This window comes from Salmo salar, chromosome 16, assembly GCF_965601325.2.
Source record: "Salmo salar chromosome 16, fSalSal1, whole genome shotgun sequence".
Taxonomy (NCBI): domain Eukaryota; kingdom Metazoa; phylum Chordata; class Actinopteri; order Salmoniformes; family Salmonidae; genus Salmo; species Salmo salar.
Window position 1 is genome coordinate 57,565,001 of NC_138306.1, and position 23,357 is coordinate 57,588,357.

The window sequence follows — 23,357 nt, forward strand, 5'->3', positions numbered from 1 at the left end:
TTGTAGGGGGCAGTTTTGGGTTGTCTCTTTTCTAAGGGCAGGCCCAACCGGCACAGCAGCTGTGGCAGCCAGGGGATGGCCGGCCTGCCTGCCTGCCTGCCTGTGTGAAGGTTTACTAGCAGCCTGGAGGGGAGGAGGGGTGACTGTGCTCAAAGCTGTCTGACTGGCTGGGAGCTCACTCCCTTTGTTTAGGGTGCCTGACAGTGGGTGGTGGAGGGGGGAGGGAAACCTTTTTCAGTGCAATATTTACTGTTAAATTCTAATAGAATTTTGATGTTGTTGTTTTGTGTCTTCTCACTTGAAAAAAAAAAAGTTTATTTGTCTTGGTTTGGGGAATGTTAACATATGTTTCCCATTCCAATAAAGCCCATTTCAATTGAAAGAGAGAGATTTTCGCCACTATGGCCTATTTATTGCCTTACCTCCCTAATCTTACTACATTTACACACACTGTATATAGATTTTTCTATTGTGTTATTGACTGTACGTTTGTTTATCCCATGTGTAACTCTGTGTTGTTGTTTGTGTCGCACTGCTTTGCTTTATCTTGGCCAAGTGGCAGTTGTAAATGAGAACTTGTTCTCAACTGGACTACCTGGTTAAATTAAGGTGAAATAAAAAAATACAAAATTACTGTCAAACATAAAAGCAAAAATAATGTAAGCCTAAATCCAAAGACCTCTTTTCTCTATCTGCAGCAGAAATTGGGCTGATAATTATTGTGTCCCAGCTTGTTTATTTTGTTTTGCACTTCTTCTCTCTGTGGTAAAAAAATATTCCGATACAGTCATTATATCCTTTACATCGTTTGAGAAGAACGCGATTTATGTCGTATCGGGACTGAAAAAGCAGGGCTCGTCCGGGATTTGAACCCGGGACCTCTCGCACCCAAAGCGAGAATCATACCCCTAGACCAACGAGCCACGATATAATAGGAAGAACATTTTACAACATATAGATAGCTATACCGTCATTTTTTAAGACCGATTGGATACCACATATGGCACGGATTGGATACCACAGATGGCACTATTAAAGAACATCCGCCGATGTCACGGCTAACGCATAGTTAACGTCATTTGGATTTAACAAACATCAAAGTAAAAAAAAAGCAGGGCTCGTCCGGGATTTGAACCCGGGACCTCTCGCACCCGAAGCGAGAATCATACCCCTAGACCAACGAGCCACGTGCACTGGCAGGTGACATTTTACGTTATAAATTACTACAACACAACAAACCATTCTTCTAAATTCACAATTCCGAGTATATAAAGCGTTTTTCTAATACGCCGGGTAATTTAGCAAATTACATGTTTCATTGCTTGTTTGAGGACGGACTAATGTGTTATACCGCAACGTTTGCGCCTTCCTTTGCTGGCTAGCTAACTAACTTAGCTAACGTTGCTATCTCTGGTAGGCAAGTTAGCTAGCTACAGTAGCTAGCTACGGATACGTTACGGTTAGCTTTGGATACGTTACGCTTAGCTTTTACATGCCAGCATAGCTACAGCTAGCTAGCTAGCTAGCCAAGTTGTGAGTTGTAGCTATGCTGGCATGTAAAAGCTAACCGTAACGTATCCAAAGCTAACCGTAACGTATCCGTAGCTAGTTACTGTAGGTAGCTAACGTAATTATTGGTAAAGGGGGGACTTTTATTTGGTGGACAAATGTTAGCTATTTCGGCTAGAGAAGAAAAAGTTGTTATATCCCAGAATGCCCTGCGGGGGAAACGAACTGTAAACACAACAGTTGTTAGCTAACTAGCTGTTAACGTTACGAGGCCTTGCTATTCCCGTGAGTATAAAGTTGATTATCTCATTGTTCACGTGTACGTTTCAGCAAATTCATCTAATATCCTATTCACATGGATGTTTGACTACGCACACACGTTAAATTCATAGATAGTTAAATGTCTCTACTAGCTTTGTCATCAACCGTTATAGCCAGCTAATCAAGTTGCTAGCTCGTTAGTAGCTAACAAGCGAATGTAATGTTATCCTGTCCTTGATTACTTAACTAGCTAACGTTAACTAGTACAAAAGAAAACTGCATTGTCTGGCAAGCTAGCTAGCTGACAGTCAATAAATGTAGATACAATCTGGCATGATCAAAACACTCTGCAGACAGTACCGATGATGGACTGCTTACTAACTAACTGTTAGCTAACTTGTTGCATGATCAAAACACTCTGCAGACAGTACCGATGATGGACTACTTACTAGCTAACTGTTAGCTAACTTGTTGCATGATCAAAACACTCTGCAGACAGTACCGATGATGGACTACTTACTAGCTAACTGTTAGCTAACTTGTTGCATGATCAAAACACTCTGCAGACAGTACCGATGATGGACTGCTTACTAACTAACTGTTAGCTAACTTGTTGCATGATCAAAACACTCTGCAGACAGTACCGATGATGGACTGCTTACTAGCTAACTGTTAGCTATCTAACTTTCGCTCATGTTAGTGAATTTCAAAGTAGCTTCCCAGTCCTAATCATGAGTCATACATTCATTGTTTTATTTACAGAGACCATGTAGCTAAGTGGATGCCGATTAGAAGCCAATTACTCGAGATGGATGCCTTTTTAGGATCTCTGCAAGACCATGACGTGAGGTGAGAGCAGAGTAGCTACCTTTAGTTCTATGCATTGAAGATATATATATCTTTTTTTTTTTTTTTAAAGACCTCAGCATTTCAGAAAATAAATGTTGTCCTGCTCCACCCTTCCAGCTCTGTCCTGACGTCCTGTGAGCCCGAGCTGCAGGAGCTGATGAGACAGATAGACATCATGGTGAACCATAAGAGGACGGAGTGGGAGGCAGAGATCCATGCCATGGAGCTGCGTCTGCACAGCGGAGAAGAGGAGCTCCTCTCAGCCAGAAACCTCATAGACCAAAGGAACTCAGAGGTACAGTTGTGCATAGATATATTGTTGTTGTTATTGTACGATTGTATTTATTTTCAAACAATATAAAACACATACAAACAACATTATACAAAGGCATCACCCATCCCCAGACTCCCCCTGCTCACACCCCCATCTCCAGCGCCGCATCACTCTTCGCCACATTGCCACAAACTGCACCATCTTGTTTCTCTCTGTCGCCCACGCACTTTCAATTGTAAGATAATAAAGCATTTGACCTTTCCATTTAGTTAACAATGGAGGATTGGTTCATTTCCAGTTTTAAGTATACCTTTTTTCAAGAGGATTGGCAAGAAAAGTATTGCCCAACCCATCCGGTATCTCACTGCACCCTCATAGGCCATGTCTTGATAAATATGCAAACAGACGGATTCAAAGTGAATTTACATTGTAATACTTCTGACAGCCGATTTTCTAAATCCGCCAGTAACTTTTAGACATTATAGCATTCCCAGAAGGACTATTGAGTCATTGTTAGTTTTACACTTAAGACATGACTCTGCCATTATGCTGTTGAATTTGTGAATTTTATCTCTTGTATAATACACTGAGTTTACTAAACATTAGGAACACCTTCCTAATATTGAATTGCACCCCCCCTTTTGCCCTCAAAACAGCCTCAATTCGTTGGGTCGTGGACTTTACAAGATATCGAAAGCGTTCCACAGGAATGCTGGCCCATGTTGACTCCAATGCTTCCCCACAGTTGTGTCAAGTTGGCTGGATGTCCTTTGGGTGGTGGCCCATTCTTGATACACACGGGAAACTGTTGAGCATGAAAAACCCAGCAATGTTGCAGTTCTTGACACAAACCGTTGCCCCCTGGTACCTACTACCATACCCCGTTCAAAGGCACTTACATTTTTTATCTTTCCCATTCACCCTCTGAATGGCACACATACACAATCCATGTCTCAATTGTCTCAAGGCTTAAAAATCCTTCTTTAAGCTGTCTCCTCCCCTTCATCGACACTGATTGAAGTGGATTTAACAAGTGACATCAATAAGGGATCATATCTTTCACCTGGATTCACCTGGTCAGTCTATATCAAAGGAAAATGCAGGTGTTCCTAATGTTTTGTAAACATTCTGTACATTAGTTTATATTGGATTAAGCGTCCATTTTTGATAACTGTAATTTCATTAGTTATGTTCCATCATTCCCTCCATCTTCCCTCAATATCAATCTTGGTTCCAATAGTTAATATATCTTTTTAAGAGGTTGTCAGTTGGATAAGCTCTTTGCAGGGTTTTTTTTATCTTCCTTATAATATGAACATCATTTTCTGAATAAAATAGGATTCCCTCAAGGTTGCTCTGATGTCTAAAATATTTTAAATATACATCTTGTGATATGAAGCGTTTAAGTTGCATGCATTTTGGATCTCCCGAGTGGCGCAGCGGTCTAAGGCACTGCATCTCAGTGCTAGAGGCATCACTACAGACCCTGGTTTGATTCCAGGCTGTATCACAACCGGCCGTGATTGGGAGTCCCATAGGGCGTCGCACAACTGGCCCAGCGTCGTCCGGGTTTGGCCGGGGTAGGCCGTCATTGTAAATAAGAATTTGTTCTTTACTGACTTGCCTAGTTAAATAAAAATATATTTGAAAATATCTACATTGGTCAGTCCAAAATGTATTTTTAATTCTGTAATGGAAATATATTTCTTTCCTATTACAAAGTAATTTACGGTTTCTATGCCTTTAATTTTCCATGTGAATTCTGAAAAGTTATTCAAGGATTGTTCCATAAGATTGTGTTTTTAGAATAATTATTTGTATGAATCCTGATATATTATTTAGGTCTCACATGTATAAAACCACAAGTTCTACTTATTTTTTGTTGTTCCTTATGACTTTTTGACTGTTCAATATATCTATCTCACACGCTAATAATTATCTTCTTATCCTCGTTCAAAACTTTCTATGTGTGTGCTTTTTAAACTCTGATTCAATTACTTCTTTGTGTATCTCTTCTCACAATAGATGCTTTTCCTTTCTTGAAACTTTATCTATAGAGGTGTCTTTCGATTGGACATTAGGTCTCACACGTATACAACTGTAAGCTATTACCCAGGGTGTGTAAGGTCTTAGTTAGCAGGCCATTTTTCCATTGTTCCTTGTGATTATTTTTTTTGGACTCATTAATATCTCATATCTCACCCCGCTATATTAGGCTTCCCTCCTTCATTGGATAATCAGATCTAGATGTGCTCCTCCGGAAGATCTGACCATCCCTTTCTAGGCGTATTTAGACCCGGCGATCTATATCAATACAATCATGTCTCTGACCTCCTTTCACTCATAATTCTATTATTATATTTCACCTTCCAATTTTACCTTTTTCTGCCTACGTCTTTTGATCCTAGTATACGTTTTAGGTCTCACCGTTAGCTAGTTTAAATTGGCAGTGGCCACAGATGTCTAGGGTCATTACGGACCCTTCTTCATTGTTGAATTTACAACTAATTCCCATCTCCCATTTGCATAGAATACTCGGTTCCCTTTAAAACATTTTTCTCCACACAAAATTCTAAAGACAGGTCACCAGATATAAACTCCTTCGGATATTTTAGCGTCTAACACCCAGAGTACATTAAAATCATTTACCTCATTTAATGCAATCATACAGATATTATCCCCTATATCCGTGAATATAAAGCACTGACTGTATTTTTTTGCAGCTGAGGTTTCAATGTTGGTTGGATCTCGTCACCGTTTCTGTCGTATACCAGTTCGCCGTCGGCCTGTAAAGAACCCTCAGCAAGGGGCCAGGTCTTTAATCTACAGATATTTCATCCGCCCGTGCACGGTTTCAGTGTCTCCATGGAACAACAGAAAAAGATATTGAGATCCGGCTTCGAAGGACCAAGCTGTCACGAGAATTTTCAATCCCAATGATAATAACTAACAATAGAGTTAAGCTTTGACCAATTCCCGAGGTTTGTAAGACCCTGGGTTTAATAATAACTAGGCAAAGACTATTATTGTCCATACAACTTATTATGTGACTTGTTAAGCACATTTTTACTCCTGAACTTATTTAGGCTTGACATAACAAAAGGGGTTGAATACTTATTCACTCAAGACATTTCAGCGTTGCATTTTTTTTATTATTTTGTAAAAAAATATATATAAAAAAACATAATTCCAGTTTGACGTTATTGGGTATTGTGTGTAGATCAGTTACAACATCTCAATTTAATGTATTTTAAATTCAGGATGTAACACAACAAAATGTGGGGGGAAAAAAAGTCAAGGGGTGTGAATACTTCCTGAAGGCAGTATATATATATATATATATATATATATATATATATATATATATATATATATATAATCTCTGTTTTAACTCCTGATGTCTCACTCCTTGTCTTTTATACCCTGTGGAAGATGTACAAAGTGACAGTGGCTATAGTTTCACTGTTAGACCTGCAGAACACTGGCTGTCGGATGTTGAAAGTGGTAGTGGAGAAAGAGCTGATGCAGGTGAACTAGTCTGAGAAGCTATGTGGAAGTAGGATTGCAAAACTTTCTTAATAACTTTCCCCAAATTCTCCAGTTTTCTAGAAATCCCGGTTAGAAGATTATTGGAATCAGGAAGGAATAAGCAAAAACTTTTTTTTTTTTTTTTTAAATACATTGGAATCCTTCAGCCAGGATTTCTGGAAAACCTGCAAATTTGAGGAAAATTACCAGATTTTTTGCAACCCTATGTGTGAAGCAAGCATTTCTGTTGCATGTAATGTTATCATTCAGCTTTCCATCAGTCTCCATCAACTAAAAATGCGGGGCCTAATACTGAGCTTGAATGCTAATCTTCCAAAAAGGAGCACGCTAATGGAATGAACTGCAAAGGCTATTATGTTATCGGTGAGAACTTACACTAGAGATGGGTCCAATACATCAGACACAACAATGGAACAATTCTATGACTCCAAAAAAAAGTTTGTTTTAATTTAACATGCATTTCTGCATGACAGTGTTTGTTCCCTGAAGTGTGTTTTGTAGCTATGAATGCAGCCTGCCTACCGGGTTCTCTTGACTCTTATTGCCTGTTTATCTTCCTACAGGTGGGGTTGCTCCGCAAGCAGCTAAATGAGGTCCAGACAGGGAAGCAAGAGCTGGTCATTAAATATGAGGAACAACTGCAGCGTGTCAAAGATGAGGTACGTTAGTGAGCGCTTTAGTGCAACACAAAGACGGTGTCGGTCTGTCCGTCAGTCTGTCTACCTATCTGTCAGTCTGTCTGTCTGTCTGTCTATATTTCCCTCATTAAAACGCAAATCATTTTATAACATTTTTGACATGCGTTTTTCTGGATTGTTTTGTTGTTATTCTGTCTCTCACTGTTCAAATAAACCTACCATTAAAATTACAGACTGATCATTTCTTTGTCAGTGGACAAACGTACAAAATCAGCAGGGGATCAAATACTTTTCCCCCTCAATGTATCTGTCCGTCTGTCTTTACATTAGATTAGAGCATCAATAATAGCCATTTTCTGTATGCTCAAGGTGCTTACATAGTAAGGGGGAAACACAGTCTAGTCTAATGTGTACAGAGAGCTGCATGAATCAAGCCACAGCATTCCCATGTCCCCTCCCTCTCTCTCTCCCTCTCTCTCTCTCTCTCCCTCCCTCCCTCTCTCTCTCTCTCTCCCTCCCTCCCTCCCTCCCTCCCTCCCTCCCTCCCTCCCTCCCTCCCTCTCTCTCTCTCTCTCCCTCCCTCCTCTCCCTCCCTCTCTCCCTCCCTCTCTCCCTCCCTCTCTCCCTCCCTCTCTCCCTCCCTCCCTCTCTCTCTCTCTCTCTCTCTCTCTCTCTCCCTCTCTCCCTCCCTCCCTCCAGTTGTCTAAGTTGAAGCACAGCTACCAGAAGCTTCAGAGTAAACAGCTGAAGGAGTCTCGTGAAGGAGCCAAGAGCCGACAGGAGGACCGGACAGAGGTGACCCGCCTCAATGAAAAGATAGAGGTACGGTGTGGTTCTTCTCTCAGAAGTTATGGACCAGTGTTCACCGTGCTCCCGGACACCTCCTGGCGACGTACAGTATGTAGACATTTTGTCAGAGTAGGAGTGCTCATCAGTTTGACCTTTTTTTTAGATCCTAATGAATAACATTATATTGGACAAGAAGGACCTGATCCCAGATCAGCACTATTTTGAGGTGCTTGATACATCACAGCTTCCCTGTGGCTCAGTTGGTAGAGCATGGTGTGTGCAACGCCAGGGTTGTGGGTTCGATTCCCACGGGTGGCCAGTACAAAAAAATGCATGACATGAAAATGAAATGTATGTATTCACTACTGTAAGTTGCTCTGGATAAGAGCGTCTGCTAAATGACTAAAATGTACATGTAAATGTATTGCTCCGGATGTGCCTTTTGGCGCCCTCTGCTGGTCCCTAGCTGTGTGTTCATCCCTGACCTCTGTGTTGTGTTGACCCCTGACCTTTGTGTTTTTTTAAATGTTTTATGTGTTCTTTATTTAACTAGGCAAGTCAGTTAAGAACAAATTCTTATTTAGAAAGACGGCCTACCCCGGCCAAACCCTACCCCGGGTGACGCTGAGCCAATTGTGCGCCGCTTTATGGGCCGGATGTGACACGGCCTGGAAACTAACCAGGGTCTGTAGTGACGCCTCTAGCACTGAGATGCAGTGCCTTAGACCGCTGCGCCACTCGGGAGTGTTGTGTTGTTCACCCCTGACCTCTGTGTTGTGTTGACCCCTGACCTCCGTATTGTGTTCACCCCTGACCTCCGTGTTGTGTTGTTGACCCCTGACCTCCGTGTTGTGTTATTCACCCCTGACCTCTGTGTTGTGTTATTCACCCCTGACCTCTGTGTTGTGTTGTTGACCCCTGACCTCCGTGTTGTGTTGACCCCTGACCTCTGTGTTGTGTTATTCACCCCTGACCTCCGTCTTGTATTGACCCCTGACCTCCGTGTTGTGTTGTATTGACCCCTGACCTCTGTGTTGTATTGACCCCTGACCTCTGTGTTGTGTTGACCCCTGACCTCTGTGTTGTGTTGACCCCTGACCTCCGTGTTGTGTTCATCAGGAGTTCCGTCAGCGGTCAGCAGAGTGGGAGAACCAGAGGACGCAGTACCAGAAGCAGGTGTCTTCGCTGGAGATCCAGAGGAAGAGTCTGGCAGAGCAGTTCACTAATATGAAGGTTACTATAGCAACCAGGGACTTTACTACGCATTTACTATATGTTGTGTTGTACAAATATGGACAGATAGTTTTACATCACAATTTACAGGATCGTGACCTTGATGCTGATTCCCCTCTAATCTTCTATCATCACCTGTCTCATCGAGACATTTTGACTTTTATTCTACATAAATGAATATTGAAGACTACTGTTGACATTAGAATTAAGGAGCCTTAAGACTTTATAGGAAAATTACCTTCCTCCCACTTTCAAAATATCCTGAAATGAGCTCCACAGTCATGTGATAACTCTGCTGTACCTCCTCCTCCAGTCCCAGGGAGCAGCGTGGCTACAGGACGCAGGAGTAGGGCGTGCCGGGCAGGCAGATCTGCAGAGGCTGAGGGGTCAGTTGGAGAGGGCCCAGGATACACTGCACTCTCAGGAACTGGAGCTGGAACGACTCAGACACCTCCAGGAGCAGCTGAGGGGAGAGCCCAGGAGGGGACAGCATGTAGGAACCTGGAGGAGGGAGGGAGGGAGGGAGGGAGCCCAGGAGGGGACAGCATGTAGGAACCGGAGGGAGGGAGGGAGGGAAGGAGGGAAGGAGATGGAGGGAGGAGAGAGCCCAGGAGGGGACAGCATGTAGGAACCTAGAGGGAGGGAGGGAGGGAGGGAGGGAGGGAGGGAGGGAGGGAGGGAGGGAGGGAGGGAGGAGAGAGCCCAGGAGGGGACAGCATGTAGGAACCTAGAGGGAGGGAGGGAGGGAGGGAGGGAGGAGAGAGCCCAGGAGGGGACAGCATGTAGGAACCTAGAGGGAGGGAGGGAGGGAGGGGACAGCATGTAGGAACCTGAGGGAGGGAGGGAGAGAGGAGAGAGCCCAGGAGGGGACCGCATGTAGGAACCTGGAGGAGGGAGGGAGGGAGGGAGGGAGGGAGAGAGAGAGAGGGAGGGAGGGAGGGAGGGAGGGAGCCCAGGAGGGGACAGCATGTAGGAACCTAGAGGGAGGGAGGGAGAGAGAGAGGGAGGGAGGGAGGAGAGAGCCCAGGAGGGGACAGCATGTAGGAACCTAGAGGGAGGGAGGGAGGGAGGAGAGTGAGGGAGGGAGAGAGGGAGAACCCAGTGCCTGTTGGGAGACGGACCGTTTTCTTGGAATAGACAGTCAGTCCCAGCCAGGTGCAGGTCTCTGTGATTGGCAGAGTTGATGTTACAGTCAGGAATAGACCACGAGGTGAGACAGTGGTGTGAAATGCAGTTGTTGTAAACCAAAGACACTGCAGATTGGTGTGAATGAAAAAAACATGGTATTAGACCATGGCTTATAGACTGATTCATAGACCTGCTTATAGACTGATTCATAGACTGTGGGTTTGGTGTTATAGACGAATTCATAGACTGGCTTATAGACTGATTCATAGACCTGCTCATAGACTGGCTTATAGACTGTGGGTTTGGTGTTGTAGACTGATTCATAGACTGGCTTATAGACAGTGGGTTTGGTGTTGTAGACTGATTCATAGACTGGCTTATAGACAGTGGGTTTGGTGTTGTAGACTAAATCATAGACTGGCTTATAGACTGTGGGTTTGTCGTTTATAGACTAAATCATAGACTGGCTTATAGACTGTGGGTTTGTCGTTTATAGACTAATTAATAGACTGGCTTATAGACAGTGGGTTTGGTGTTATAGACTAATTCATAGACTGGCTTATAGACTGATTCATAGACCTGCTTATAGACCGGCTTATAGACAGTGGGTTTAGTGTTATAGACTAATTCATAGACTGGCTTATAAACTGATTCATAGACTGTGGGTTTGTCGTTTATAGACTAATTAATAGACTGGCTTATAGACAGTGGGTTTGGTGTTATAGACTGATTCATAGACCGTGAGTTCACTCTGCTCCCCCTGCAGGTGCTGACAGAGGAGAAGGAGGGGCAGAAGCAGCAGTTCTGTAATGACCTGTCCAAGCTGACCAGGGCCCTTCAGGCTAAAGAAGAAGTCATCCAGTCTCTAGAGGAGTGTCTAGGAGCTCAGGGGAGAGGTGGCTCAGGACTACAGCTCCTCAGACAGGACTTAGAGATGACTACTACCAAGCTACACTCTGCCCAGGCCTGTGAGGTCCACCTGAAGACTGAACTGGCCAGACTCAGAGACAGGTGATCTGACTGACTGGTTGGTTGACTGACTGTCTGGTTGACTGACTGGCTGACTGGTTGGCTGACTGGCTGTCTGGTTAACTGTTTGACTAAATGGCTGAATGGTTGACTGGCTAACGGACTGTCTAAATGACTGACCGACTGGCTGACTGGCTGACTGTCTGATTGGCTGACTGACTGACTGTCTGATTGGCTGTCTGGCTAACTGTTTGACTAAATGGCTGAATGGTTGACTGTCTAAATGACTGACCGACCGACTGGCTGATTGGCTGACTGACTGACTGACTGGTTGGCTGACTGACTGACTGACTGTCTGATTGGCTGACTGACTGACTGGTTGGCTGGCTGACTGTCTGATTGGCTGACTGACTGGTTGGCTGACTGACTGTCTGATTGGCTGACTGACTGACTGACTGGTTGGCTGACTGTCTGATTGGCTGACTGACTGTCTGGTTGGCTGGCTGACTGTCTGATTGACTGACTGACTGACTGACTGGTTGGCTGACTGACTGACTGTCTGATTGGCTGACTGACTGACTGGTTGGCTGGCTGACTGTCTGATTGGCTGACTGACTGGTTGGCTGACTGACTGTCTGATTGGCTGACTGACTGACTGACTGGTTGGCTGACTGTCTGATTGGCTGACTGACTGACTGGTTGGCTGACTGTCTGATTGGCTGACTGACTGTCTGGTTGGCTGACTGTCTGATTGGCTGACTGTCTGATTGGCTGACTGTCTGATTGGCTGACTGGCTAACTGGCTGACTGGTTGGCTGACTGACTGGTTGGCTGACTGTCTGATTGGCTGACTGTCTGATTGGCTGACTGACTGATTGGCTGACTGTCTGATTGGCTGACTGGCTAACTGTCTGATTGGCTGACTGACTGTCTGATTGGCTGACTGGCTAACTGTCTGATTGGTTGACTGACTGGCTGACTGTCTGATTGGCTGACTGGTTGGCTGACTGTCTGATTGGCTGACTGGCTAACTGTCTGATTGGTTGACTGACTGGCTGACTGTCTGATTGGCTGACTGGCTAACTGTCTGATTGGTTGACTGACTGGCTGACTGTCTGATTGGCTGACTGACTGGCTGACTGTCTGATTGGCTGACTGACTGACTGCCCCATGTCACACTGTTTCCCACTTCATTTTTAAATCGTCTGAATAAAGTCTTGGAGTACCACATGTGAATTGATTCAATTTAACAACAACAAGTTATCTTTCATTTTACAGTTGTGTTGAATTAGTTTTGTTAAGGTGAAAAGTTTACAATGAATTGTGAAAAATATTCCAACTAAACTTTGTTGAATTGTTGGTCCTCTGTTTATCATGTAGTAAATTCTGCATCCATCTGCTTGTCATCATACTGCAACCTGGTATCAGTTTATATGCATCACAATTTGACGTTTTTACGAAACGATAGTGCCCATAGTGAAACGTGTCTTCTCTCCTCAGACTGGAGACTATGAGCAGACAGAGAGGAGAGTTGGTCAAGAGAGAAACGGAGCTAAAGCATATCAAGGAAGAGAGGAGTCGCTCTGTAACTGAGGTGAAACGGGTAAGTGACATGGACCAGGGTCCCACAGTGGGGTCAGAGGAGGCTCTGAGGTGAAACAGGTAAGTGACATGGACCAGGGTCCCACAGTGGGGTCAGAGGAGGCTCTGAGGTGAAACAGGTAAGTGACATGGACCAGGGTCCCACAGTGGGGTCAGAGGAGGCTCTGAGGTGAAACAGGTAAGTGACATGGACCAGGGTCCCACAGTGGGGTCAGAGGAGGCTCTGAGGTGAAACAGGTAAGTGACATGGACCAGGATCCCACAGTGGGGTCAGAGGAGGCTCTGAGGTGAAACAGGTAAGTGACATGGACCAGGGTCCCACAGTGGGGTCAGAGGAGGCTCTGAGGTGAAACAGGTAAGTGACATGGACCAGGGTCCCACAGTGGGGTCAGAGGAGGCTCTGAGGTGAAACAGGTAAGTGACATGGACCAGGATCCCACAGTGGGGTCAGAGGAGGCTCTGAGGTGAAACAGGTAAGTGACATGGACCAGGATCCCACAGTGGGGTCAGAGGATTATCTAAGGTGAAACGGGTAATGCCGAGCGTACGCTACATGACTTTTAAAGTCCTAACGTTGCTTAGCCTCTCACATGAAACAAGGTCTTTCCTGACGTTTTTTTTTGTTGTCTTGCCAACGTAGTGGGTGTGTATGCTAAATGATTTGGCAGAGACGGAAGGTCACACCTCACTTGGTCGTGAGGATTCTCCATGCCAACACGCTGTCTCTCTCTGAAACAATGATGTGATTACATTGTTAACGTAGCTACAACACGAGCTGTAGCAAAAAGCAGCCTCATAAATGTTTTCAGGCAGACATTCACTCTTGCCATATAGAGTGTAAATATCAAGTCCAATACATTTTTTTGTACAAACACATACCAGTAGTAGTCCTGACTCCTTCTCCAGAGTCTACACCTTCTGGGTGACGTGATTCAATGTCATCATCTCAATGGCTGATCACCATCTCAATGGCTGATCACTGTTCTCAATGGCTGATCACTGTTCTCAACACTTGTCGTTGTACATCGCACACTACAAAGAGCATTGTTCGGTGCTGAAGCTCCACCAAAACAAACTCAACCCTGTTCGGTGCTGAAGCTCCACCAAAACAAACTCAACCCTGTTCTGTGCTGAAGCTCCACCACAAAGGAGCATTAAAAAAATATTTACCTGTACTTAGCCTCTGTCGAGGCTTTCAATAACATGATCTTAAGTCTTGATTCGTCCAGTTGTAGCATGCATTTACATTTTTACATTTACATCATTTAGCAGATGCTCTTATCCAGAGCGACTTACAGTAGTGAATGCATACATTTCTTCTCCGCGGTGGTGGTTTTCAGTGGTTGGCCAATAGATGGGAAATACTCAGGATGTTTTAATGAGTACATAATGACAGGACAGCCCTATTTTACATTCCATTCTATTATAGCTGCGTGAGGAGCTGGCGAGGGCGGAGCAGACCCGCTGCTGGGAGGTGGAGGGCATGAGGAAGGAGGTGTCCCAGATGACCAATGAACTGCACCAGCGTGACATCACCATCGCCACCCTCAGTGGCTCCGCCTCCAGCGTGGAGCGCCAGCTAAGTGGCGAGGTGGAGAGGGCAGAGCGTCGGGCAGCTGAGCTCAAGGTGAGGTCCACCACACCAGGAAGGCGTAAGGAGTCTTAAAGGAAAGATTACATACAATTACAAAATAGTAACATTCCTCTTAAACGGTCTACCAAGGGGGGCTGTCTGTAGAAATCATTAGCCTGTAAATTGCAAGCTATTGTGGACTAGTGATCTCTGGTTACACTCTTAACTAAGTCCATAAGGTGGCAGAAGTGATAGCATCTGAGAAAATGATGGAGCTACTGTACATATATACAGTATACAGTGCATTCGGAAGGTATTCAGTCCCCTTGACTTTTTCCACATTTTGTTATGTTACAGCCTTATTAAAAAAAAATCCTCATCAATCTACACACAATACCCCATAATGACATCACAATACCCCATAATGACATCACAATACCCCATAATGACATCACAATACCCCATAATGACATCACAATACCCCATAATGGCAAAGCAAAAACAGGTTTTTAGAAATGTTAGCATATTTAAAAATGTAAAAAAATCATAAACTGAAATAGTATTCAGACTCTTTATCTCAGTACTTTGTTGAAGCACCTTTTGCAGCGATTACAGACTCAAGTCTTCTTGGGTAGGAAGTGCACCTCAGTTTCCAACTCATTTTGTGGGCAGTGTTGCACATAGCCTGTCTTCTCTTGAGAGCCAGGTCTGCCTACGACGGCCTCTCTCAATAGCAAAACCATGCTCACTGAGTCTGTACATAGTCAAAGCTTTCCTTAATTTTCATTTAGTCACAGTGGTCAGCTATTCTGCCACTGTGCACTATCTGTTGAGGGCCAAATTGTACACAGATGCTTTTGTAGAGTTCTGCATGCAGAGTCTCAATTTGGTGTTTGTCCCATTTTGTGAATTCTTGGTTGGTGCGCGAACCCCAGACCTCACAACCATAAAGGGCAATGGGTTCTATAACTGAAGTATTTTTAGCCAGATCCTTTTTGGGATGACACATTTTATGTTCCTTTTGATGGCGTAGAAGCTCCTTCTCGTCTTGTCTCTCACATCGTTCACGGCTTTGTGGAAGTTACCTGTGGCGCTGATGTTTAGGCCGAGGTAGGTATAGTTTTTTTGTGTGCTCTAGGGTAACGGTGTCTAGATATAATTTGTATTTGTGGTCCTGGCGACTGGACCTTTTTTGGAACACCATTTTGGAACACCAAGATCTAGGTGATGCTATAGGCCCTCCTTGGTTGGGGACAGAAGCACCAGATCATCAGCAAACAGTAAACATTTGACTTCAGATTCTAGTAGGGTGAGGCCGGGTGCTGCAGAATGTTCTAGTGCCCTTGTCAATTCGTTGATTTTATATGTTGAAGAGGGTAGGGCTTAAGCTGCGTCCCTGTCTCATCCCACGGCCCTGTGGGAAGAAATGTGTGTTTTTTTTTTGCCAATTTGAACCGCTCACTTGTTGTTTGTGTACATGGATTTTATAATGTCATGTTTTCCCCCCCCCCCCCCCCCAACACCGCTTTCCATCAATTTGTATAGCAGACCCTCATGTCAAATTAAGTCAAAAGCTTTTTTTGAAATCTCTCTTTCTCTCCATTCCGCTTTCCACACAGACCTAGCCCCGCCGCCTGTCACTCAAGGAGCTCACGTTGTTGTTGCTCGACCGAGAGAAGACACTTGCGTTCAGTCTTCATGGTCAATGCATCACATGCAACAATCCACAAGCGTTATATAATTACACTATTAGCTTTGTCTTTATTACATCTGCAAACAGCTAGTTTGTCTTTTCTTATAGCAAGTTTTAGCTAAATCATGTTAGCCGCTAATGCTAATCTAATGGTAATCTCTAATAAATGTACTGAGCCAGCACAAAAACGTAGCTAGCTATAATACCGCAGCGCCCATATCGTGCAGGCACCCGGCAGTGTGGAAACGATCTCAAATCAGTGCAGGAAATGGATGGAAGTGATTTTAGGTTGAAGTTGAATTGAACACACTTCCCGGTGGCTCAGTTGGTAGAGCATGGTGTGTGCAACGCCAGGGTTGTGGGTTCGATTCCCACGGGGGGCCAGTACAAAAAAAAAAATATTTATATATATATATATATATGAAATGTATGCATTCACTACTGTAAGTCGCTCTGGATAAGAGCATCTGCTAAATGACAAAAATTTAAAACATTTAAATGCAGTAGAAAACAATCTGAATTGGAGAAAGACCCATTGAAATCACTTAGAATATATGTGTTGACACCCTGAGGTAATGCACTACTCATAAACCACATTTAGAAATGTTATTAATAAAAAAAACATCAAATACCATCCAAACAAATGTGAAAGAAATACTGTGACATGATATTTTGGCCATATCGCCAAGCCCTACTTATGCCAGTGGCTCTGTTACTCTGTTCCATCCAGGTGACTCAGGTGCAGCTGGAAACTCTGAAGATTGAGAACCAACATCTCAATGAACTGTTGGAGAGAGTGGAGTCGAGGCCTACTATGGTCTGGACTGATTTTATACCTCTTTGGAATGTTGTCCAAATCTACAGTATATTTTCTCTTTGTCCTAATGTATCTTTCATTGACTCTCTCTTTTTCAATCTCTCTCTTTCCTTCACCCCTCCATCTTTCTCTCCCTCTGTCTCCTCTCTCTCCCCCCCCCCCCCCTACAGAAAGGGGATCCCTGCCTGGCCTCTCTGAGAGAGAGCTATGTATCATCTCTGAGTAGCTTGGAGCAGGAGAACAGGGCAGATGAGACAGGAGCTAGCGGAGGTGAGAGCTCGCCTGGAGGCCTCTACACAGACCTGGCAGGACAAGCTAGACAGATCCCTGCTACACAACCAGTCCAGGGCCGGTCCACGACAAGCACAGGACGGGTAGGCTAGAGGAGACAGACAAACATATATACACACACACACACACACACACACACACACACACACACACACACACACACACACACACACACACACACACACACACACACACACTGCAGTCTCACTCAGGTCACACAAAGCCTGGTGAATATGATTTGTGATCTCTGCTACCTCAGTGTTGTTCCTGCTATAGGAGTGAAGAGGAACTGCAGCAGAGACACAGAGAGGAGATGTTAGCCATGGAGGCCAGGATGCAGGAGAACACCTCGCACTACAAAGAGGAGATTCAGCGCCTCCTCCAACAGCTAGAGGCCCTCTCCTCCTCCTCCCCCTCACAGACACCACGGCCAGACCCTGGACCACAGGCCCATCTCAGCCTCCTCTTCCTCCTCCTCCTCGTCGTCCTGTAGAGAAAGCAGACTAGCCCGGGGGACAGCCTCAGGACTCTTCTGTGTTCCTAATGGGCCTGCCCCTCTACCTGTCTCTGTACCTGTTGGTGCTGAGGGCCAGTTGTCCAATTCAGAGGAGGTTCTACACCTGCAGGCCAGTCAAGACATACTAAACATGGTGAGGCTACCTGTCAGTGACGATTTAGCTACACTCACTCTGCCAGACTCATGTGGTTACTATATACAGCTGCTCTGTTAAGAAACATGTACATGTTAGTCATTTAGCAGACGCTCTTATCCAGAGACAGACTTTTCCTCAGTAAAGCAGCTGTCAACAAAGTCCGTAGGAGACTAACGTTAAGCGACTAGGAGACTAACGTTAAGCGACTAGGAGACTAACGTTAAGCGACCAGGAGACTAACGTTAAGCGGCTAGGAGACTAACGTTAAGCGGCTAGGAGACTAACGTTAAGCGACTAGGAGACTAACGTTAAGCGACTAGGAGACTAACGTTAAGCGGCTAGGAGACTAACGTTAAGCGACTAGGAGACTAACGTTAAGCGGCTAGGAGACTAAAGTTAAGCGGCTAGAGAGACTAACGTTAAGCGGCTAGGAGACTAACGTTAAGCGGCTAGGAGACTAACGTTAAGCGGCTAGGAGACTAACGTTAAGCGACTAGGAGACTAACGTTAAGCGACTAGGAGACTAACGTTAAGCGACTAGGAGACTAACGTTAAGCGGCTAGGAGACTAACGTTAAGCGACTAGGAGACTCAACGTTAAGCGACTAGGAGACTAACGTTAAGCGACTAGGAGACTAACGTTAAGCGACTAGGAGACTAACGTTAAGCGACCAGGAGACTAATGTTAAGCGGCTAGGAGACTAACATTAAGCGACTAGGAGACTAACGTTAAGCGACTAGGAGACTAACGTTAAGCGGCTAGGAGACTAACGTTAAGCGACTAGGAGACTAACGTTAAGCGACTAGGAGACTAACGTTAAGCGACCAGGAGACTAACGTTAAGCGGCTAGGAGACTAACGTTAAGCGACTAGGAGACCTAACGTTAAGCGACTAGGAGACTAACGTTAAGCGACTAGGAGAGTAATGCAGGTATAGTGAGGAGTAAAATATAATGTGATGTTAGTCAAAGTTGATCATGATAATAACAGGCAGATTTTGAGTATTGGGGTGAAAAAACAGGATATAATTGTTTCAGAACAAGGCCTTTCTGAGGACCAGTCTCCTTTTCAGTCTTCAGTTACTACGGCAATATAATACTGTGTCTAGGGTTTCAAATCTCCACTAACTTTCTCCAAATCCCCAGTTTTCCCAGAAATCCCAGTTGGAGGATTCTGGATTTCCTGCTTATTCCCTCCAGATTCCTGGAATCTTCCAACCGTGATTTCAAAAAAAAAAAAAAAAAAATTGGTAATTTGGGGAAAGTTACCGTAATTGTGCAACCTATAGTGTCTAATACCACCTGTTCTCCAGGAGCGCTGTGTGGCTTCCCCTGCTGGCTCGGTGGCGGCCCGGTACCTGGAGGAGGAGAACCTGCGATCCCAGGAGCTACTCCAGAGACTAGACGCTCACATCCAGGGCATGAGACAGGACAACGTCAGGACCGTTTCTAAATACCTGGGCCATCCAGACACCTCCTAACCCTCCTGACCATCCAGACGCCTCCTAACCCTCCTGACCATCCAGACGCCTCCTAACCCTCCTGACCATCCAGACGCCTCCTAACCCTCCTGACCATCCAGACACCTCCTAACCCTCCTGACCATCCAGACACCTCCTAACCTTAACCCTCCTGACCATCCAGACGCCTCCTAACCCTCCTGACCATCCAGACGCCTCCTAACCCTCCTGACCATCCAGACACCTCCTAACCCTCCTGACCATCCAGACGCCTCCTAACCCTCCTGACCATCCAGACACCTCCTAACCCTCCTGACCATCCAGACACCTCCTAACCTTAACCCTCCTGACCATCCAGACGCCTCATAACCCTCCTGACCATCCAGACACCTCCTAACCTTAACCCTCCTGGTCATCCAGACACTTCCTAACCCTCCTGACCATCCAGACGCCTCCTAACCCTCCTGACCAACCAGACACCTCCTAACCTTAACCCTCCTGACCATCCAGACACATCCTAACCTTAACCCTCCTGGTCATCCAGACGCCTCCTAACCCTCCTGACCATCCAGACACCTCCTAACCCTCCTGACCATCCAGACGCCTCCTAACCCTCCTGACCATCCAGACGCCTCCTAACCCTCCTGACCATCCAGACACCTCCTAACCCTCCTGACCATCCAGACGCCTCCTAACCCTCCTGACCATCCAGACACCTCCTAACCCTCCTGACCATCCAGACACCTCCTAACCCTCCTGACCATCCAGACACCTCCTAACCCTCCTGACCAAACAGACACCTCCTAACCCTCCTGACCATCCAGACGCCTCCTAACCCTCCTGACCATCCAGACACCTCCTAACCTTAACCCTCCTGGTCATCCAGACACTTCCTAACCCTCCTGACCATCCAGACACCTCCTAACCCTCCTGACCAACCAGACACCTCCTAACCTTAACCCTCCTGACCATCCAGACACATCCTAACCTTAACCCTCCTGGTCATCCAGACACCTCCTAACCTTAACCCTCCTGACCAACCAGACTCCTCCTAACCTCAACCCTCCTGACCGTCCAGACTCCTCCTAACCATAACCTTAAATTTGAAAATTCAGTCTGCAAATACCTGACCAGACAGACAGCTCACCTCTGGAGCGATCAGTGACTGACCAGACAGACAGCTCACCTCTGGAGCGATCAGTGACTGACCAGACAGACAGCTCACCTCTGGAGCGGTCAGTGACTGACCAGACAGACAGCTCACCTCTGGAGCGATCAGTGACTGACCAGACAGACAGCTCACCTCTGGAGCGATCAGTGACTGACCAGACAGACAGCTCACCTCTGGAGCGGTCAGTGACTGACCAGACAGACAGCTCACCTCTGGAGCGATCAGTGACTGACCAGACAGACAGCTCACCTCTGGAGCGATCAGTGACTGACCAGACAGACAGCTCACCTCTGGAGCGGTCAGTGACTGACCAGACAGACAGCTCACCTCTGGAGCGATCAGTGACTGACCAGACAGACAGCTCACCTCTGGAGCGATCAGTGACTGACCAGACAGACAGCTCACCTCTGGAGCGATCAGTGACTGACCAGACAGACAGCTCACCTCTGGAGCGATCAGTGACTGACCAGACAGACAGCTCACCTCTGGAGCGATCAGTGACTGACCAGACAGACAGCTCACCTCTGGAGCGGTCACCAGATATGTGTGACTGACCACCAACAGAGTCCAGGTTTCTCTAGTTGTAGGAGTATTAGTGTGGCAGTTGTCTGGCTTTGTGTGTCTCTACAGATAGACCTGTTGGAAAGATACAGTGTAAATGTGACTGTTGACAGTCTGTTGGAGAGTTCATGTGTGTGATTAGTCCAGGATAGTTTAGGTGTGGTCTACAGTGTCGTCGTGTGAGTTAGCGCCTGTAAAGCACTTTAGAAACGTACTGTATTGCTATGCCAAGTTAGTAGCGCTTAGATTCCTCCTTGACAATCTCTTTCCTTTTTGTACCCGTTTGAACATCTGTTTTTTTTCTGGATGTGGAATGTATTTTTGCAGTGCTGTAGCAGTCATTGTTTTTAATGCCCCATCTCTCAGTAGTGGGATAACATGGTAGAACGGAGGGATGGGTGTCCTTGGCTCTCATCCTGACCCATTCCCACAACACAAACAAAGCCCATAGCACTCTGGTTAAAAGTAGTGCACTATATAAGGGGAATAGGGTGCCATTTAGGACGTACCCAGGTGTTTGTGGGAATGAAATAAAGACAAAATATTAATATACCAAATAAATGTCAAATGTTTTGAGGAATGTGTTTTCTGTTCCATCCTTTCTGTGTGTGTGTGTTAAGAAAATATGTATTTCTTCATTCCAGAGGTTTTTCATATTGGTATTCAGTAACTATGGTTACCAGGCCTAACAGACCTGTTAGGCCCAACAAACTGGAGAGTGGAATTTGGCAGAGCAAACCTCTTGCTAGCTACTCTCTATGCTGAAGCAGAGGAGAGCGAGGGCCTACGTCCCAAATTGCACCCTATTCCCTATTTTAGTTCCGTAGGGTCAAAAGTAGTGCCCTATATATGGAATAGGGTTCCGTGTTGGACGCACAAAGGGTTTTGACGGATGAGGATTCTTTCAAGGGGCCTGGAGTAAGGGAAGAATTAGCTAAGCCTAATTTTACGACCTGCCTACGAATTTCTGGTTAAGATACAAAAGATAAAGACGCAGATCACAGTACTTCCATGACCTAGTTACCTTAGGAAGATAGGATTTAGCTTCAACGTTTCAGTAGTTCCATGACCTAGTTACCTTAGGAAGATAGGATTTAGCTTCAACATTTCAGTAGTTCCATGACCTAGCTACCTAAGGAAGATAGGATTTAGCTTCAACATTTCAGTAGTTCCATGACCTAGCTACCTAAGGAAGATAGGATTTAGCTTCAACGTTTCAGTAGTTCCATGACCTAGCTACCTAAGGAAGATAGGATTTAGCTTCAACGTTTCAGTACTTCCATGACCTAGCTACCTAAGGAAGATAGGATTTAGCTTCAACGTTTCAGTAGTTCCATGACCTAGCTACCTAAGGAAGATAGGATTTAGCTTCAACGTTTCAGTAGTTCAATGACCTAGCTACCTAAGGAAGATAGGATTTAGCTTCAACGTTTCAGTAGTTCCATGACCTAGCTACCTAAGGAAGATAGGATTTAGCTTCAACGTTTCAGTAGTTCCATGACCTAGCTACCTAAGGAAGATAGGATTTAGCTTCAACATTTCAGTAGTTCCATGAGAAGTATATGATATGGCTTCAACGTGACTAAAGATGCAATAGAACGAGCCTGTATGCCGGTCTGTTTCTACTCCCTTGTCATTGACAGACAGTCATTCATTGCCATGCCAAGCTGTCCATAAGGAGTTGTCAAGGGAACAGAAATAGACAGGCACTCAGGCTACAATAGAGTAAATCAAAAATATTGTTCATTCAACTTTGTTATGTTAGTGCAAGCTGGGGTACTACAGACTGGGATAGTGTTCTTGCTGTATCACAATAAGCAGCAAGTCATTGGACCGTGGTAAACTGAACTGAACTGTCCTTCTGAAAGCAACCAGCAGGGGGCGCTGTGGTCTTTAGAACTCATGCCAGGTCAGGATTCCCCAGGGAAGAGCGATGCCATTGCTATGATGACAGACAGCTACATACGGTTTGCCTCAGGGATACAGTAACCTGCTGTATCTACACATAGATGTTGACAGGTCATTTGAAGCTACAGGTTTCCCTTGTAACATCAGCTTCCGTGCTGTTTTCAACTCTCTGCTGTCATTGGTCTCCGCTACAGTTTCTAACAGCATTACTGAGTGACTTCCATTGCATCACAGATTCCATTTTTTCCTCATTGACTTCTGTTGTTTGTTTTTTTTTTTTGGGGGGGGGGGGGGGGGGGTTGAAATTTGAAAATGTTAAATTGTTTATTTGTTTAGACATTTAAGGCCAGAATCAGACTGGAAGTAAGTAGACTCCACACTGACTTTAAGGAAATAAAACATGGACTTAAGTCCATTTTATTTTTTATTTT

At 45.2% G+C, this 23,357-nt stretch overlaps 2 protein-coding genes and 2 non-coding genes across 4 annotated transcripts in view; 1 reads left to right on the forward strand and 3 right to left on the reverse strand.

Annotated features, from left to right (window-relative positions):
• im:7152348 (uncharacterized) overlaps nucleotides 1-164 on the reverse strand; it is a 3,987-nt gene extending 3,823 nt beyond the window's left edge. Inside the window, exon 1 of the mRNA XM_014149470.3 lies at nucleotides 1-164. This exon is cut by the window's left edge and continues 123 nt beyond it. The gene's annotated coding sequence lies outside the window, so the exon portion shown is untranslated.
• Nucleotides 165-851: 687 nt separating this feature from the next.
• trnap-ugg (transfer RNA proline (anticodon UGG)) lies at nucleotides 852-923 on the reverse strand. Its single transcript has one exon. It is a non-coding gene; the product is annotated as a tRNA-Pro (tRNA).
• A 191-nt stretch (nucleotides 924-1,114) lies between these two features.
• trnap-cgg (transfer RNA proline (anticodon CGG)) lies at nucleotides 1,115-1,186 on the reverse strand. Its single transcript has one exon. It is a non-coding gene; the product is annotated as a tRNA-Pro (tRNA).
• Nucleotides 1,187-1,471: 285 nt separating this feature from the next.
• Nucleotides 1,472-21,368, forward strand: cep63 (centrosomal protein 63). The gene is given in 16 exon segments (XM_082962796.1): nucleotides 1,472-1,794; nucleotides 2,533-2,619; nucleotides 2,737-2,914; nucleotides 7,006-7,101; nucleotides 7,780-7,902; nucleotides 8,989-9,102; nucleotides 9,416-9,595; nucleotides 10,997-11,241; nucleotides 12,700-12,802; nucleotides 14,231-14,428; nucleotides 16,798-16,884; nucleotides 17,055-17,129; nucleotides 17,131-17,258; nucleotides 17,452-17,587; nucleotides 17,589-17,744; nucleotides 19,140-21,368. Coding segments are annotated over 15 exon segments (2,055 nt in total). The 5' UTR covers nucleotides 1,472-1,794; nucleotides 2,533-2,551; the 3' UTR covers nucleotides 19,308-21,368.
• Nucleotides 21,369-23,357: the final 1,989 nt, after the last annotated feature.